Genomic DNA, 16350 nt, shown 5'->3' on the forward strand with positions numbered 1-16350 from the left:
AGACCATGCATAGTTCCTTTGTATAAAGGCAAAGGGGATAAAAGAGAGTGCAAAAATTATAGGGGGATAAGTCTGTTGAGTGTACCTGGTAAAGTGTATGGTAGAGTTATAATTGAAAGAATTAAGAGTAAGACAGAGAATAGGATAGCAGATGAACAAGGAGGCTTTAGGAAAGGTAGGGGGTGTGTGGACCAGGTGTTTACAGTGAAACATATAAGTGAGCAGTATTTGGATAAGGCTAAAGAGGTCTTTGTGGCATTTATGGATTTGGAAAAGGCGTATGACAGGGTGGATAGGGGGGCAATGTGGCAGATGTTGCAAGTGTATGGTGTAGGAGGTAGGTTACTGAAAGCAGTGAAGAGTTTTTACGAGGATAGTGAGGCTCAAGTTAGAGTATGTAGGAAAGAGGGAAATTTTTTCCCAGTAAAAGTAGGCCTTAGACAAGGATGTGTGATGTCACCATGGTTGTTTAATATATTTATAGATGGGGTTGTAAGAGAAGTAAATGCGAGGGTCTTGGCAAGAGGCGTGGAGTTAAAAGATAAAGAATCACACACAAAGTGGGAGTTGTCACAGCTGCTCTTTGCTGATGACACTGTGCTCTTGGGAGATTCTGAAGAGAAGCTGCAGAGATTGGTGGATGAATTTGGTAGGGTGTGCAAAAGAAGAAAATTAAAGGTGAATACAGGAAAGAGTAAGGTTATGAGGATAACAAAAAGATTAGGTGATGAAAGATTGAATATCAGATTGGAGGGAGAGAGTATGGAGGAGGTGAACGTATTCAGATATTTGGGAGTGGACGTGTCAGCGGATGGGTCTATGAAAGATGAGGTGAATCATAGAATTGATGAGGGAAAAAGAGTGAGTGGTGCACTTAGGAGTCTGTGGAGACAAAGAACTTTGTCCTTGGAGGCAAAGAGGGGAATGTATGAGAGTATAGTTTTACCAACGCTCTTATATGGGTGTGAAGCATGGGTGATGAATGTTGCAGTGAGGAGAAGGCTGGAGGCAGTGGAGATGTCATGTCTGAGGGCAATGTGTGGTGTGAATATAATGCAGAGAATTCGTAGTTTGGAAGTTAGGAGGAGGTGCGGGATTACCAAAACTGTTGTCCAGAGGGCTGAGGAAGGGTTGTTGAGGTGGTTCGGACATGTAGAGAGAATGGAGCGAAACAGAATGACTTCAAGAGTGTATCAGTCTGTAGTGGAAGGAAGGCGGGGTAGGGGTCGGCCTAGGAAGGGTTGGAGGGAGGGGGTAAAGGAGGTTTTGCGTGCGAGGGGCTTGGACTTCCAGCAGGCATGCGTGAGCGTGTTTGATAGGAGTGAATGGAGACAAATGGTTTTTAATACTTGACGTGCTGTTGGAGTGTGAGCAAAGTAACATTTATGAAGGGATTCAGGGAAACCGGCAGGCCGGACTTGAGTCCTGGAGATGGGAAGTACAGTGCCTGCACTCTGAAGGAGGGGTGTTAATGTTGCAGTTTAAAAACTGTAGTGTAAAGCACCCTTCTGGCAAGACAGTGATGGAGTGAATGATGGTGAAAGTTTTTCTTTTTCGGGCCACCCTGCCTTGGTGGGAATCGGCCAGTGTGATAATAAAAAAAAAATAGTTTCTACATGACTCTAATGTAAAATGAGATAACATCTACTCATTTTTGCACATTCATATGGAGTTAACACAGTTACAAGAACTAATTAACAATCACAGTGCTATACATTTATGACAATTCTTCATAATCATTCAAGAATATGAAACATTAACTAGGTAGTAGGTTGGTAGACAGCAACCACCCAGGGAGGTACTACCGTCCTGCCAAGAGAGTAAAATGGAAGCCTGTAATTTTACACGATGGTAGGACTGCTGGTGTCTTTTTTTCTGTCTCATACACATGCAAGATTTCAGGTACGTCTTGCTACTTCTACTTACACTTAGGTCACACTACACATACATGTACAAGCATATATATACACACACCCCTCTGGGTTTTCTTCTACTTTCTTACAAGTTTTTGTTTATTTCCTCTTATCTCCATAAGCCATGCGTGTCGTAAGAAGCGACTAAAATACTGGGAGCAAGGGGCTAGTAACTCCTTCTCCTGTATACATTATTAAAGTTAAAAAGAGAAACATTTGTTTTTCTTTTTGGGCCACCCTGCCTTGGTGGGATACGGCCGGTTTGTTGAAAGAAGAAACACTTAGGGGTGGGGATATTTGCAGTTTGGAGGGGCACTTGAATTGTAGTATCTGCATGCCTCTGGCAAGACAGTGATGGAGTGAATGATGGTGAAAACTTCTTTTGTTTTTTTGGGTCACCCTTCCTTGATGTGAGGCAGTCTTCTCACTGTTATCTCAATATAATATCTTCCCAAACCAGCTGGTTTGCTATCTATTAGATTAGATTCAGTTATTAATAAAAACTGAACTGAGTGGGGATGATGGCAATGTACTTTAATGGAATAGCAGCAGGTAAAAATATAGGAAACTTGGATTAGCAGAAATCTGAAACCATTGTTCTTCTCATCTATGTATGTGACCTTTTGTGTATGCAATACTATAATAAATGGGAAAACACACATTTTCTTAAGATGACAGCTTGAAGATTTATAATTTTTAAAAACAGAATATTACAGGGAATCTTAGTGAACAACTTACTGCTTTTTTAGAATTCCATTTGTATATGTTAAAAACAGATCCACCTGATGCTTGAGCAGCCATAACACATGCACCATTTGGTTCCTGCAGGGCCATTCTCATTCCTTCATTGCCTTTGAAGTCTTTGTAATCTGGAATGTGGCAAACACATTAAAGTCATAGTGCACTGAACAAAGAACTAAGTGAGATCAAATAATAAATAAAGAACTAACAGACATTTTTCTACAACACAATCCTGAGTACTCTTAACCCACACTAGTAAATGGTAAAGCAGAATCCAGAAGCATACAAGGGCTGTGTAATGCATGTTCTGCTGAAAAAGTCTACAAGGAGATGAAATATTGAAAGAAGAAAAAGTTACAGAATTGTTTAAGATTGAGCAATATCGCAATAAAGGAAAGATAATTTACACCAAGAAATTACCGACACTGTATCGAGCAGAAAATAAGATATTCATACCAGGTGAAAAAGCACAATAGGAACAAACAAGCTGGAACAGGTCGGCCATCACTAATCCGGCAATCAGGTGAAAGCCTATAGGCTTTTAAAAGTGCCAACAAAGGTCGCATTAGAGCTCTGACAAAAAAATCAAGACCAGTAGCACTACCATCACACATCATAAAAGTCTTTGAAATGAGGGAGGGGGGAAAGAGATGCCAAATGATTAATTTTATAGGAAAGCATGACTACTCAACTCGTATCAACATGGATTAATAGCAGATCATGCTTATTGAAACTACTAGATAATTATGACAAAATTAAGGCGGGTTTATAAGAAAAACAACATGGAGATGAGGTCTAAACAGGCTTCACAAATGTGATCATGGAGTGACAGCCTCTAAAATATGATCAATGGATATAGCGGGAAAAACAAAAAAATGGATATTAAATTTTTAATGAATATAACACACAGTACAGTAGCAGTAGTAGCAAACAAAGCAATATCTAGCCTTAGCAGAGTAAGAAGTTTTGCAAAAGCCAAGTCCTTAGGTATCACGTAGCTCAAAAAATTATAGGGGAATAAATTTACTGAGCATACCAGGTAAAGTGTATGGTAGGGTTATTATTCAAAGAATTAGAGGTAAGACAGAGAGCAAGATTGCAGATGAGCAAGGAGGCTTTAGAATGGGTAGGGGATGTGTAGATCAGGGGTTTACATTGAAGCATATATGTGAACAGTATTTAGATAAAAGTAGGGAAGTTTTCATCGCATTTATGGATTTAGAAAAGGCATATGATGGGTGGAGAGGGGAGCAATGTCTTTTACAAATTAAATTTGTAAAAGACAAAGGATATATTCATATGGTCTAAAATGCTTTTTGTGAAAACAATGGTTCAATTATATTCCTGTCAACGATGGATAAAAGGTTCAAAGTGATTGTTGAAGTTATGATGTGGGAGTACATAAGTGAGTATGTGTGTACTGAGTATTTAGCATTTAATCTAGGGTGATTAAGTGGCTTTTGAGAAGAGTCTTAAACTGATTTTCAGACTGGGTTACTTTAATATATTCCGGTAATGAATTCCATATTTTAGGGCCCTTTATGTGCATAGAGTTTTTACACAGTGTGATGTGGACACAAGGTATATCAAAAAGAGATCTGTGTCTTGTGTTGTGATCATGTGTCCTGTTTAGGTTGGTGAGGAGAAGTTTGAGTGGGGGGTTTATATTTGCGTGTATTGTTCTGTGTATGTAGTAGGCACATGAATAAGTATGGATGTTCTTAATGGTGAGCAGATTCAGACTTTTGAAAATTTGTGGAGTATGCTGGCGGGAGTGGGAATTCGTTACATTCTTACTGCTGCCTTTTGCTGGGTTATGAGGGGTTTTAGGTGATTGGATGTTGTTGATCCCCATGCACAAATTCCATATGTAAGATAAGGGTATATGAGTGAATGGTACAGTGCCAGGAGAGCTGATTGTGGAACGTAGTACCTTATCTTTGATAGTATGCCTACAGTCTTGGAGATTTTCTTGGTGATTTGTTGAATGTGTGTCTGGAACTTAAGGCTACTGTCAAGGTGGATACCTAGGAATTTTTCCTCTGTGAGTCTTGTGACTGATGATCCATTTAGCGTTATGTTAGTCGGATCATTTGCAGCTTTGTTTTCAAACTGAATGAAATAGGTTTTATTAGTATTCAGGGTAAGTTTATTAGTCATCATCCAGGCAGATATTTTCTGCAATTTGGCATTGACTGTGTTTGCTAGTATGACTGTGTTTGGGTGGGAAAAGACATGTAGTGTCATCTGCAAATAATATGGGTTTGAGTAGCTGTGATGCATTCGGTAGATCATTGATGGAGATGAGAAAGAGGAGTGGTCCAAGGACGCTTCCTTGTGGGACTCCTACTCTGATTGGTTGGGTGGAAGAGTTTGCATCATTTGCATACACATATTGCGTTCTGTTACTTAGGTATGATTTTAGGTAGTTGAGGGAGTGGCCTCCGATACCATAGTGCATTAATTTGGAGTACAACAGTTCATGGTCGTCTGTATCGAAAGCTTTACGTAAATCAATGAAAGTAAGTTACTAAATGCTGTAAAAAAGTTTTTATGAGGATAGTGAGGCTTAGGTAAGTGTGTGTAGGAAAGAGGGAGATTACTTCCCAGTAAAAGTATGTTTTAGACAGGGATGTGTAATGTCACCATGGTTGTTTAACATAGTTATAGATGGGGTTGTAAAAGAAGTAAATGCTAGGGTGTTGGGGAGAGGGGTGGGATTAAATTATGGGGAATCAACTACAAAATGGGAGTAGACAAAGTTACTTTTTGCTGATAATACTGAACTTATGGGGAATTCTAAAGAAAAGTTGCAAAGGTTAGTGGAAGAGTTTGGAAGGGTGTGTAAAGGTAGAAAGTTGAAAGTGAACATAGATAAGAGTAAGGTGATGAGAGTATCAAATGATTTAGATAAAGAAAAATTGGATATCACATTGGAGGGAGGGAGTATGGAAGAAGTGAATGTTTTCAGATAATTAGGAGGTGACTTGTCAGCAGATGGGTTTATGAAGGATGAGGTTAACCATAGACTTGATGAAGGAAATAAGGTGAATGGTGTGTTGAGGTATCTGTGGAGACAAAGAACGTTATCCATGGAGGCAAAGAAGTGAATGTATGAGAGTATAGTGGAACAAACACTCTTATTTGGGTGTGCTGGAGGCAGTGGAGATGTCGTGTCTAAGGGCAATGTGTGGTGTAAATATTATGCAGAGAACTCATAGTGTGGAAATTAGAAGGTGGGGAGTTACTAAAAGTATTAGTCAAAGGGCTGAAGAGGAGCTGTTGAGATGGTTTGGTCATTTAGAGAGAATGGAACAAAGTAGAATGACTTGGAGAGTGTATAAATCTGTAGGGGAAAGAAGGCAGGATAGGGGTTGTCCCTGAAAAGGTTGGAGGGAGGGGGTAAAGGAGGTTTTGTGGATGAGGGGCTTGGACTTCTAGCAAGCATGTGTGAGCATATTAGATAGGAGTGAATGGAGATGAATGGTTTTTGGGACCTGACGAACTGTTGGAGTGTGAGCAGGGTAATATTTTGTGAAGGGATTCAGGGAAAATGGTTAGTTGGACTCGAGTCCTGGAAATGGGAAGTACAATGCCTGCACTTTAAAGGAGGGGTTTGGGATATTAGCAGTTTGGAGGGACGTCTAAGCTGTTGTATCTGAGTGCCTCTGCAAAGACAGTGATTATGTATGAGTGGTGGTGAAAGTGTTGAATTATGATGAAAGTACCATTATTCATTTAGCTACCTTTCTTATTATACATTTAACTGTATAAGAAAACCTACTTAATAATCTATTTCTAATTCTTAAGTAGTCTTTAAGCACTAGGATTAGTTTGCCCAAAATGCACTGTATACTAGTGGCTTTCTTTTGTGCCTAACAATGGTTATACGTATTACATGTAAACTACTTTATCTGTGTACTGCATAAGAGAAATAAAAGTCTGAATCTGAATTTTGAATTTGAATTCAAAAAGAGGTGGGGATCAATCAATCAATCAACCAAAGTTTATTCTCTATAAGGATTACAATGTGGGGTTTACAGATTTTGGTTATTGTGTGGTTTACATGTAATAAAATACTAATTACAGAGGGGGCCACTAGAACACCTAGCATGGCTAGGCATTTCGGGCAAACTTAGAATAATTCTTAACCCTAAATCATTATAAACTGTGGAGTAAGTTGACTGAATACTAAGTGACTAAATACTAGTTTGTGAATTTAGCAATGTGAATGCTTTTGTTTTGGCACAATACATAGTTTCTATATTAGAGTATCACAGGCAAACTTATGACTAGTTAGGAATCATTATTATAAGATTAAGATACGTATTTCTGCGCTTATAGTCAAATGGGTGAGTGAGTGAGTGAGTGTAAGTGTGAACCAGGTGGTTTTTATGTAGTTATCAGGGAGATAAGATGTTTTCTAACGGTCATTTTGAAGGTGATGAATGTGTCTGCAGTTCTAGAGTTTTTTTTTTATTTTTTTTTATTATCACACCGGCCGATTCCCACCAAGGCAGGGTGGCCCGAAAAAGAAAAACTTTCACCATCATTCACTCCATCACTGTCTTGCCAGAAGGGTGCTTTACACTACAGTTTTTAAACTGCAACATTAACACCCCTCCTTCAGAGTGCAGGCACTGTACTTCCCATCTCCAGGACTCAAGTCCGGCCTGCCGGTTTCCCTGAATCCCTTCATAAATGTTACTTTGCTCACACTCCAACAGCACGTCAAGTATTAAAAACCATTTGTCTCCATTCACTCCTATCAAACACGCTCACGCATGCCTGCTGGAAGTCCAAGCCCCTCACACACAAAACCTCCTTTACCCCCTCCCTCCAACCCTTCCTAGGCCGACCCCTACCCCGCCTTCCTTCCACTACAGACTGATACACTCTTGAAGTCATTCTGTTTCGCTCCATTCTCTCTACATGTCCGAACCACCTCAACAACCCTTCCTCAGCCCTCTGGACAACAGTTTTGGTAATCCCGCACCTCCTCCTAACTTCCAAACTACGAATTCTCTGCATTATATTCACACCACACATTGCCCTCAGACATGACATCTCCACTGCCTCCAGCCTTCTCCTCGCTGCAACATTCATCACCCACGCTTCACACCCATATAAGAGCGTTGGTAAAACTATACTCTCATACATTCCCCTCTTTGCCTCCAAGGACAAAGTTCTTTGTCTCCACAGACTCCTAAGTGCACCACTCACTCTTTTTCCCTCATCAATTCTATGATTCACCTCATCTTTCATAGACCCATCCGCTGACACGTCCACTCCCAAATATCTGAATACGTTCACCTCCTCCATACTCTCTCCCTCCAATCTGATATTCAATCTTTCATCACGTAATCTTTTTGTTATCCTCATAACCTTACTCTTTCCTGTATTCACCTTTAATTTTCTTCTTTTGCACACCCTACCAAATTCATCCACCAATCTCTGCAACTTCTCTTCAGAATCTCCCAAGAGCACAGTGTCATCAGCAAAGAGCAGCTGTGACAACTCCCACTTTGTGTGTGATTCTTTATCTTTTAACTCCACGCCTCTTGCCAAGACCCTCGCATTTACTTCTCTTACAACCCCATCTATAAATATATTAAACAACCACGGTGACATCACACATCCTTGTCTAAGGCCTACTTTTACTGGGAAAAAAATTCCCTCTTTCCTACATACTCTAACTTGAACCTCACTATCCTCGTAAAAACTCTTCACTGCTTTCAGTAACCTACCTCCTACACCATACACTTGCAACATCTGCCACATTGCCCCCCTATCCACCCTGTCATACGCCTTTTCCAAATCCATAAATGCCACAAAGACCTCTTTAGCCTTATCTAAATACTGTTCACTTATATGTTTCACTGTAAACACCTGGTCCACACACCCCCTACCTTTCCTAAAGCCTCCTTGTTCATCTGCTATCCTATTCTCCGTCTTACTCTTAATTCTTTCAATTATAACTCTACCATACACTTTACCAGGTACACTCAACAGACTTATCCCCCTATAATTTTTGCACTCTCTTTTATCCCCTTTGCCTTTATACAAAGGAACTATGCATGCTCTCTGCCAATCCCTAGGTACCTTACCCTCTTCCATACATTTATTAAATAATTGCACCAACCACTCCAAAACTACATCCCCACCTGCTTTTAACATTTCTATCTTTATCCCATCAATCCCGGCTGCCTTACCCCCTTTCATTTTACCTACTGCCTCACGAACTTCCCCCACACTCACAACTGGCTCTTCCTCACTCCTACAAGATGTTATTCCTCCTTGCCCTATACACGAAATCACAGCTTCCCTATCTTCATCAACATTTAACAATTCCTCAAAATATTCCTTCCATCTTCCCAATACCTCTAACTCTCCATTTAATAACTCTCCTCTCCTATTTTTAACAGACAAATCCATTTGTTCTCTAGGCTTTCTTAACTTGTTAATCTCACTCCAAAACTTTTTCTTATTTTCAACAAAATTTGTTGATAACATCTCACCCACTCTCTCATTTGCTCTCTTTTTACATTGCTTCACCACTCTCTTAACTTCTCTCTTTTTCTCCATATACTCTTCCCTCCTTGCATCACTTCTACTTTGTAAAAACTTCTCATATGCTAACTTTTTCTCCCTTACTACTCTCTTTACATCATCATTCCACCAATCGCTCCTCTTCCCTCCTGCACCCACTTTCCTGTAACCACAAACTTCTGCTGAACACTCTAACACTACATTTTTAAACCTACCCCATACCTCTTCGACCCCATTGCCTATGCTCTCATTAGCCCATCTATCCTCCAATAGCTGTTTATATCTTACCCTAACTGCCTCCTCTTTTAGTTTATAAACCTTTACCTCTCTCTTCCCTGATGCTTCTATTCTCCTTGTATCCCATCTACCTTTTACTCTCAGTGTAGCTACAACTAGAAAGTGATCTGATATATCTGTGGCCCCTCTATAAACATGTACATCCTGAAGTCTACTCAACAGTCTTTTATCTACCAATACATAATCCAACAAACTACTGTCATTTCGCCCTACATCATATCGTGTATACTTATTTATCCTCTTTTTCTTAAAATATGTATTACCTATAACTAAACCCCTTTCTATACAAAGTTCAATCAAAGGGCTCCCATTATCATTTACACCTGGCACCCCAAACTTACCTACCACACCCTCTCTAAAAGTTTCTCCTACTTTAGCATTCAAGTCCCCTACCACAATTACTCTCTCACTTGGTTCAAAGGCTCCTATACATTCACTTAACATCTCCCAAAATCTCTCTCTCTCCTCTGCATTCCTCTCTTCTCCAGGTGCATACACGCTTATTATGACCCACTTCTCGCATCCAACCTTTACTTTAATCCACATAATTCTTGAATTTACACATTCATATTCTCTTTTCTCCTTCCATAACTGATCATTTAACATTACTGCTACCCCTTCCTTTGCTCTAACTCTCTCAGATACTCCAGATTTAATCCCATTTATTTCCCCCCACTGAAACTCTCCTACCCCCTTCAGCTTTGTTTCGCTTAGGGCCAGGACATCCAACTTCTTTTCATTCATAACATCAGCAATCATCTGTTTCTTGTCATCCGCACTACATCCACGCACATTTAAGCAACCCAGTTTTATAAAGTTTTTCTTCTTCTCTTTTTTAGTAATTGTATACAGGAGAAGGGGTTACTAGCCCATTGCTCCCGGCATTTTAGTCGCCTCATACGACACGCATGGCTTACGGAGGAAAGATTCTTTTCCACTTCCCCATGGACAATAGAAGAAATAAAAAAGAACAAGAGCTATTTAGAAAAAGGAGAAAAACCTAGATGTATGTATATATATATATGCATGTGCATGTCTATGAAGTGTGACCAAAGTGTAAGTAGGAGTAGCAAGATATCCCTGTTATCTTAGCGTGTTTATGAGACAGAAAAAGAAACCAGCAATCCTACCATCATGCAAAACAGTTACAGGTTTTTGTTTCACAGTCATCTGGCAGGACGGTAGTACTTCCCTGGGTGGTTGCTGTCTACCAACCTACTACTAGAGTTTTCAGGTAGGGTATTCCAGATTTTAGGGCCTTTGACATACATTGAATTTTTGTAAAGGTTTAGTCTGACACAGGGAATGTCGCAGAGATGTTTGTGTCTGGTGTTATGCCTGTGGGTCCTGTCACAACTATCAGGAAAGCATTTTAGGTCAAGGTTAATATTGGAATTTAGGGTCCTGTATATGTAGATTGCACAGTAGTAAGTGTGGATGTTCTGAACAGGGAGTAAGTTTAGATCTACGAAGAGTGGGGGGGTGTGTTGCCAGGGATGGGATTTAGTGATTATTCTTACTGCAGCTTTTTGTTGAGGTATTATTGGCTTTAGGTGTGTTGCTACAGTTGATCCCCAAGCACAAATAGTATAGGTGAGGTATGGATAAATGAGTGAATGGTATAGTGTGAGAAGGGCATTTTGCGGCACGTAGTATCGTATCTTGGAGAGGATCCCAACTGTTTTGGATACTTTTTTTGATATGTGTTGGATATGGGTGCTGAAATTCAGGTTGTTGTCGAAGTATAGGCCTAGGAATTTGCCCTCATTTTGTCTGGCAATTAGAGTGCTGTCGATCTTAATGTTAAGTTGTGCAGCACCTGCTCTGCTACCAAACATAATATAGTAAGTTTTGTCAGTGTTAAGTGTAAGTTTATTGGCTGTCATCCAAGTTGATATTTTGAGCAGCTCCTCATTAAACAATGGTGTTGAGGGTGGCAAGATTAGGGTGAGAGTTTAAATGATGATTTCAACTGTGATGCTTGCACACTTCTGATGAAACAGCTATTAAATGAGTGATGGTGAATTTGTTTCCTTATTCTGGGTCACTACCACCTAAGTGGGAGATGGCCAGTGTGGAAAAAAAAAAAAAATAAATAAAATCAAGCTATTGCTTAACAATCTTACCTCCTATCATGTATACAAGTTTTTCATCAAAACCATACACCTTCTGAGCCATTTCTTTTGATTTCTTATCACTGGGTCCTGCCATGATGATTTTGAGCTTGGTAATAAGATGATACGTTATATCATTTGCCTTCAGGACTTCTGTAATAGTCTCACCTTCATTACACGGCTGGCAAGATATTTCAATTACTGTGCGAGACACTCCTGGGCGCCATCTGCAGCAAAGGCAAATTATTACATCTTAAGTCACAAATATGAGATACCAAAAAAAAAAAGCAATGTAAGCCATTGGCAAAAAGCTTCTTTTGTTTTAATTCACCGAATTGCATATTCCTTCTTCCACATACCCTCCAAAATGCCTCTACCAATCTCTGAATTTCCCAACAGAACCATGTTATCAACAAGACCACCTATGACACCTCCCACCTTATATTAAATTCATTATATTTTAATCCCACACCTCTCTCCAACACCTTAGCATTCATTTTTTTCTTTACAACCCAACTACAAATGTTAGCCCTTTCACTGTTTCTTATATAGATCTATGTTACTGATGCCATTGTCACTCATGTAGATCTCCATTTTAAGCACAGCACCTTCAAATATGCTGTGAGTGGTAAATATTGGCCTAGACATGAGAGAATGGGTTTGTATGGTGAGTAAGGGTAAGGCCCCCCCAACACCCCTTATTTTGTTTTATGGGTTTTTACTAGGTCTGCTACAATTATTGTGACATCTTAAACCATGACTACTCAATCCTGGTTATATTTTATTATCTGAGATGATGGATTCAAAATGGAGGGTAAGTGTAATATAGATAAGGTCTGGGGACATGATTAATGAACAAAGGATAGGGTGCTTTAATTGTTGCAATGCATACAGTGTTTATTTTGGATTCTGTTTTTAAATTGGAATTTATTGAATTTTGTGTAATACTGGTCAAATTGCTGACTTCTGTTCAATTTTAGGGTTGTTTTGATAGTTAAATGGGTGGCTTCTTGTGTTTAATGAATTGAATGGAAGTCATACTATCAAAATAACTAAGAATTTGGTCAAATTGAGCAATGAAATTGGCTTCAAAAAGGACTCAAATTGTGTGAAATTTCCAATGAGTAAATTGTACCTAGACCACCAACTCTGTGCCTGTGTGATTCCTTATGTTTCCCATAAAATTTTGTATTTTTTGTCATTACTTTCAGAAAAAAGATTCTCTACCATTTCAGAAGAATTTTTTTAAAATAGCGTCAACACTTTTAATTTCAGGGATCCCGACAGTGAAAGGATTAAACAACTGCTGTAACACCACACATCCCTGTCTAAGGCCTACTGAAGTCTAATCTCCCTCTCTCCTCTATATTCTAACCTGAGCCTCAGAGTCCACATTATAAGTTTTTACTGCTTTTAGTAAGCTACCACCTATTCCACACATTTGCAACATCTGCCGCATTGCTTCCCCATCCACCCTGTCATATGCCATTTCTAAATCTATAAATGTATCAAAAAGTTTCTTACTTTTGTTTAAGTAATGTTCACTTACATGTTTCAATGTACACACTTGGTCTACATACAGTGGAACCTCAAATTTCAAACTTAATCCATTCCAGGAGCTAGTTCTAAAGTCAAAAAGTTTGAAAGGCGAAGCAATATTTCCCATAAGAAATAATGGAAATACAATTAATCCGTTCCAGAAACCCAAAAATATTCACAAAAAAAAATACATTTTATAGATAGTATTACATTACAGTTTTACATACAACAAATATAATGTACAATTATTAATAAATTTCAATAAATATATAAAATAACATTTTTACTTACCTTTATTGAAGATTGGTGATGGCATCTGGAAGATAGGGAGGAGGAGAGATGGAGTTCGGGTTAGTGTTTGGAAGGGAAATCCCCCTCCATAAGGACTTTAGGTATCAAAGCCCTCTCTGGGGTTACTTCTCTTCTCTGTCTTTTAATGCCACTAGGACCAGATTGAGAGTCACTGAACCCCTGTCTCACAAAATAACTGTCCACAGTCCTCTGTTTCTGGCACCTCTAAGATTTCCCTAAAATGGGACATGGTTCTGTCACTGAACTTGTTGCAAAGATGGCTTGTTTCAGCTTGCTCAGGGTGGTACGTCTCCACAAACATTAGGACATCATTCCACTTGGCGCACACCTCCTTAATCTTTGAATCGGCATGCAACTTCCTTGCCTTTTCACAAATAATCGTCTCTGAAACACTATCACCTGCTATCTCTTTATCTTTGATCCACACCAGCAACAACTTCTCAACCTGATTGATTGTCTGTGGTCTTTTTTTGGTTAGCATATCAACACCTTTCGCAACATCAGCTTCTTTGATTTGTTCTTTCTTTGCCAGGATAGAAGCAATGGTCGACTTGTTTTTCCCGTACATCCTGGCAAGCTCAACAAGTCGCACACCACTCTCATACTTCTGTATTATTTCCTTCTTCACATCTATGGTGTTTCTCACTTTCTATACCACTAGCAAGTTTCTTTGGGCCCATGGTAGCTTATTTCACAGTCCCACAAGCACTAAACACAATGAATTAATTGTAAAATGTTTGACTGAGACCACAGGTTAGTGTTCACTCAAGCATCAACAAAGCCAGACTGGCTCACGGCGCCTGCGCGGGGATGCGGATAGAGCAGGCTGGCGGACAGGTCCGGTACCCGGCGGTTCGAAAGAAGGGGCCAGTTCGATAATAGGGACAAAGTTAGTTCGAAAAAAGAGGTCGAAAGGCGAAGAGTTTGATAACCGATACGTTTGAAATTTGAGGTTCCACTGTATGTATATCTTACCCTTTCTAAAACCTTGTTCCTCTGCAACCTTACTTTCTGTCTTACTATTAACTCTTTCAGTAATAGTTAACATACACTTTACCTGGTATACTCAACAGGCCTATTTCCCTATAATTATTACACTATTTTATTCCCTTTGTTTTTATATACGTACAAAGGAGCTATGCATGCTCTCTTTCTGAATATTTGATCGTAACTGAAGATCAGTGTTTGTATATGCTGTAATTGCACTAGTTAGTTCCTAAGTGCCAATATCATAAGCATAAAACATTACAAGTCAGAGTATTGTCAGTCAGGGACCTACTGTGTTGTATAGCAGAACATACACTGTAATATAGCATTCATTTTGAAATTCTACAATATTAGACCTTTATTGCAATGTGTTATATTATGATACTAAATTAGATATAAATATTACTAACTCTACAGATTATTCAAAATATTCTAAAATTGATCCAAATGGTATTTTTCTTTGTGTTTCTTCCTCTTCTTTTTTTTTTTTTTATTAAACTTCAACTTTCAGTGAGTTAACAGTAATTCCCACTATTTAAATTATTTCGGCTAAAATTAATGTTAATACACACAGATGTACAGTAGTGCTATTATGTTTAATAAGGTTTCAGACATATGCGAAGATTTTTTGATAAAATTCATGATTTTCCTCAAAATTCCTTAGCACATACTTAAGTTTTGCAGCTGCTGATTGGACAGTTGATGAATTCCCTTCAGCAATGCTTAACTTTTTGTTAGTAACTGTGCCAAGATGCACAGTCACTTCTCTCTCATTCATAAAAGCTGATGATGATACTGCATCTTCATTCATGATCACCACAGCATAACGCACATCACCTGAAACAATATTAAAATCATTTTTTTTTCAACATAGCAACTGTCTCCCACCAAAGCAGTATATATGTATGTATATAATTATTTCAGTCTTTAAAAAAATTATATATAATGTACTGTAGTATTAAAATTATTCAGTGTTGAGTGATAATGAAAGTGTTTCTTTTTTGGGTCACCCTGCCTTGATGGGAGGTGGTCAGCATGTTAAAAAAAGAATTAAAATTATTCCATAATTTTAAGCAGTTTATCAAAATTCACATTTGACTGGCAGGTATAGATGATCCAGTATGAGTCTTACTAAAACAACAACAATACTAGAATAATAATGGGTGAGTGGAGGTAAATTAGTCAAAGTCAAAGTTTTATTTATTATGTTAAAGACCATTACAGGGCTAGAATAGGTAGCTATCTGGCAGGAAAAAAGCATAATATATTCCAGGTGGTTTCCTAACAAAAATTATATTAACATCATTTGCTTTTTATAAAGACCCTACAATATAGCCATTAGTGTTTTTGAAGCTTTAAATATGATGTTTATTACATCAAATATATGAGCTAACTATGTTAGTTTTGATAAATTAGGAGTGAAGCAGGAAGTAATTAATATTTAAGAAACAATATAAGAAAACAAAATCATTTAAGAACATATAAAAGACAACAGAAAGAAAAAGATAAAACAATTCAAATCATGCATTGCAGGATTCAAAACAGAGTGATAAAAACTAGTTATCAGAAGTCCTATTACTGACACTATAGATCAATAACAAGAAAATCTGATCTTTACCAAATTCACTGAAATTATTTCCATTAGAACATAGGAACATAAGAGAGAAGGAACACTGCAACAGGCCTACTGGCCTATGCGAGGCAGGTCCAATTCCCCCACCGGCTTAAGCCAATGCCTTGACCTAGTGAGGTCAGACACGTCACTTAAGGGAGGAGCACGGCATCCGACCTAGTAGCGCAAGCTAGTCAGGTCCATTTCACACCCACTTATGTATTTATCTAACCTATTTTTAAAACTACACAACGTCTTAGCTTCTATGATGGTACTCGGGAATTTG

At 38.6% G+C, this 16350-nt stretch overlaps 1 protein-coding gene across 5 annotated transcripts in view; it reads right to left on the reverse strand.

Annotated features, from left to right (window-relative positions):
• LOC128697763 (uncharacterized) overlaps positions 1-16350 on the reverse strand; it is a 197957-nt gene that overhangs the window by 5544 nt on the left and 176063 nt on the right. For all 5 annotated transcript variants that reach the window (XM_053789662.2, XM_053789661.2, XM_070099664.1 and 2 more), the window contains 3 exons: positions 15124-15289; positions 11627-11841; positions 2652-2782 (listed from right to left, as the gene is read on the reverse strand). In XM_053789662.2, the coding sequence (XP_053645637.2) occupies positions 2652-2782; positions 11627-11841; positions 15124-15289 (512 nt within the window). The remainder of the gene's footprint in view (positions 1-2651; positions 2783-11626; positions 11842-15123; positions 15290-16350) is intronic.

This window comes from Cherax quadricarinatus, chromosome 68 (genome assembly GCF_038502225.1).
Source record: "Cherax quadricarinatus isolate ZL_2023a chromosome 68, ASM3850222v1, whole genome shotgun sequence".
NCBI classification, from domain to species: Eukaryota; Metazoa; Arthropoda; class Malacostraca; order Decapoda; family Parastacidae; genus Cherax; species Cherax quadricarinatus.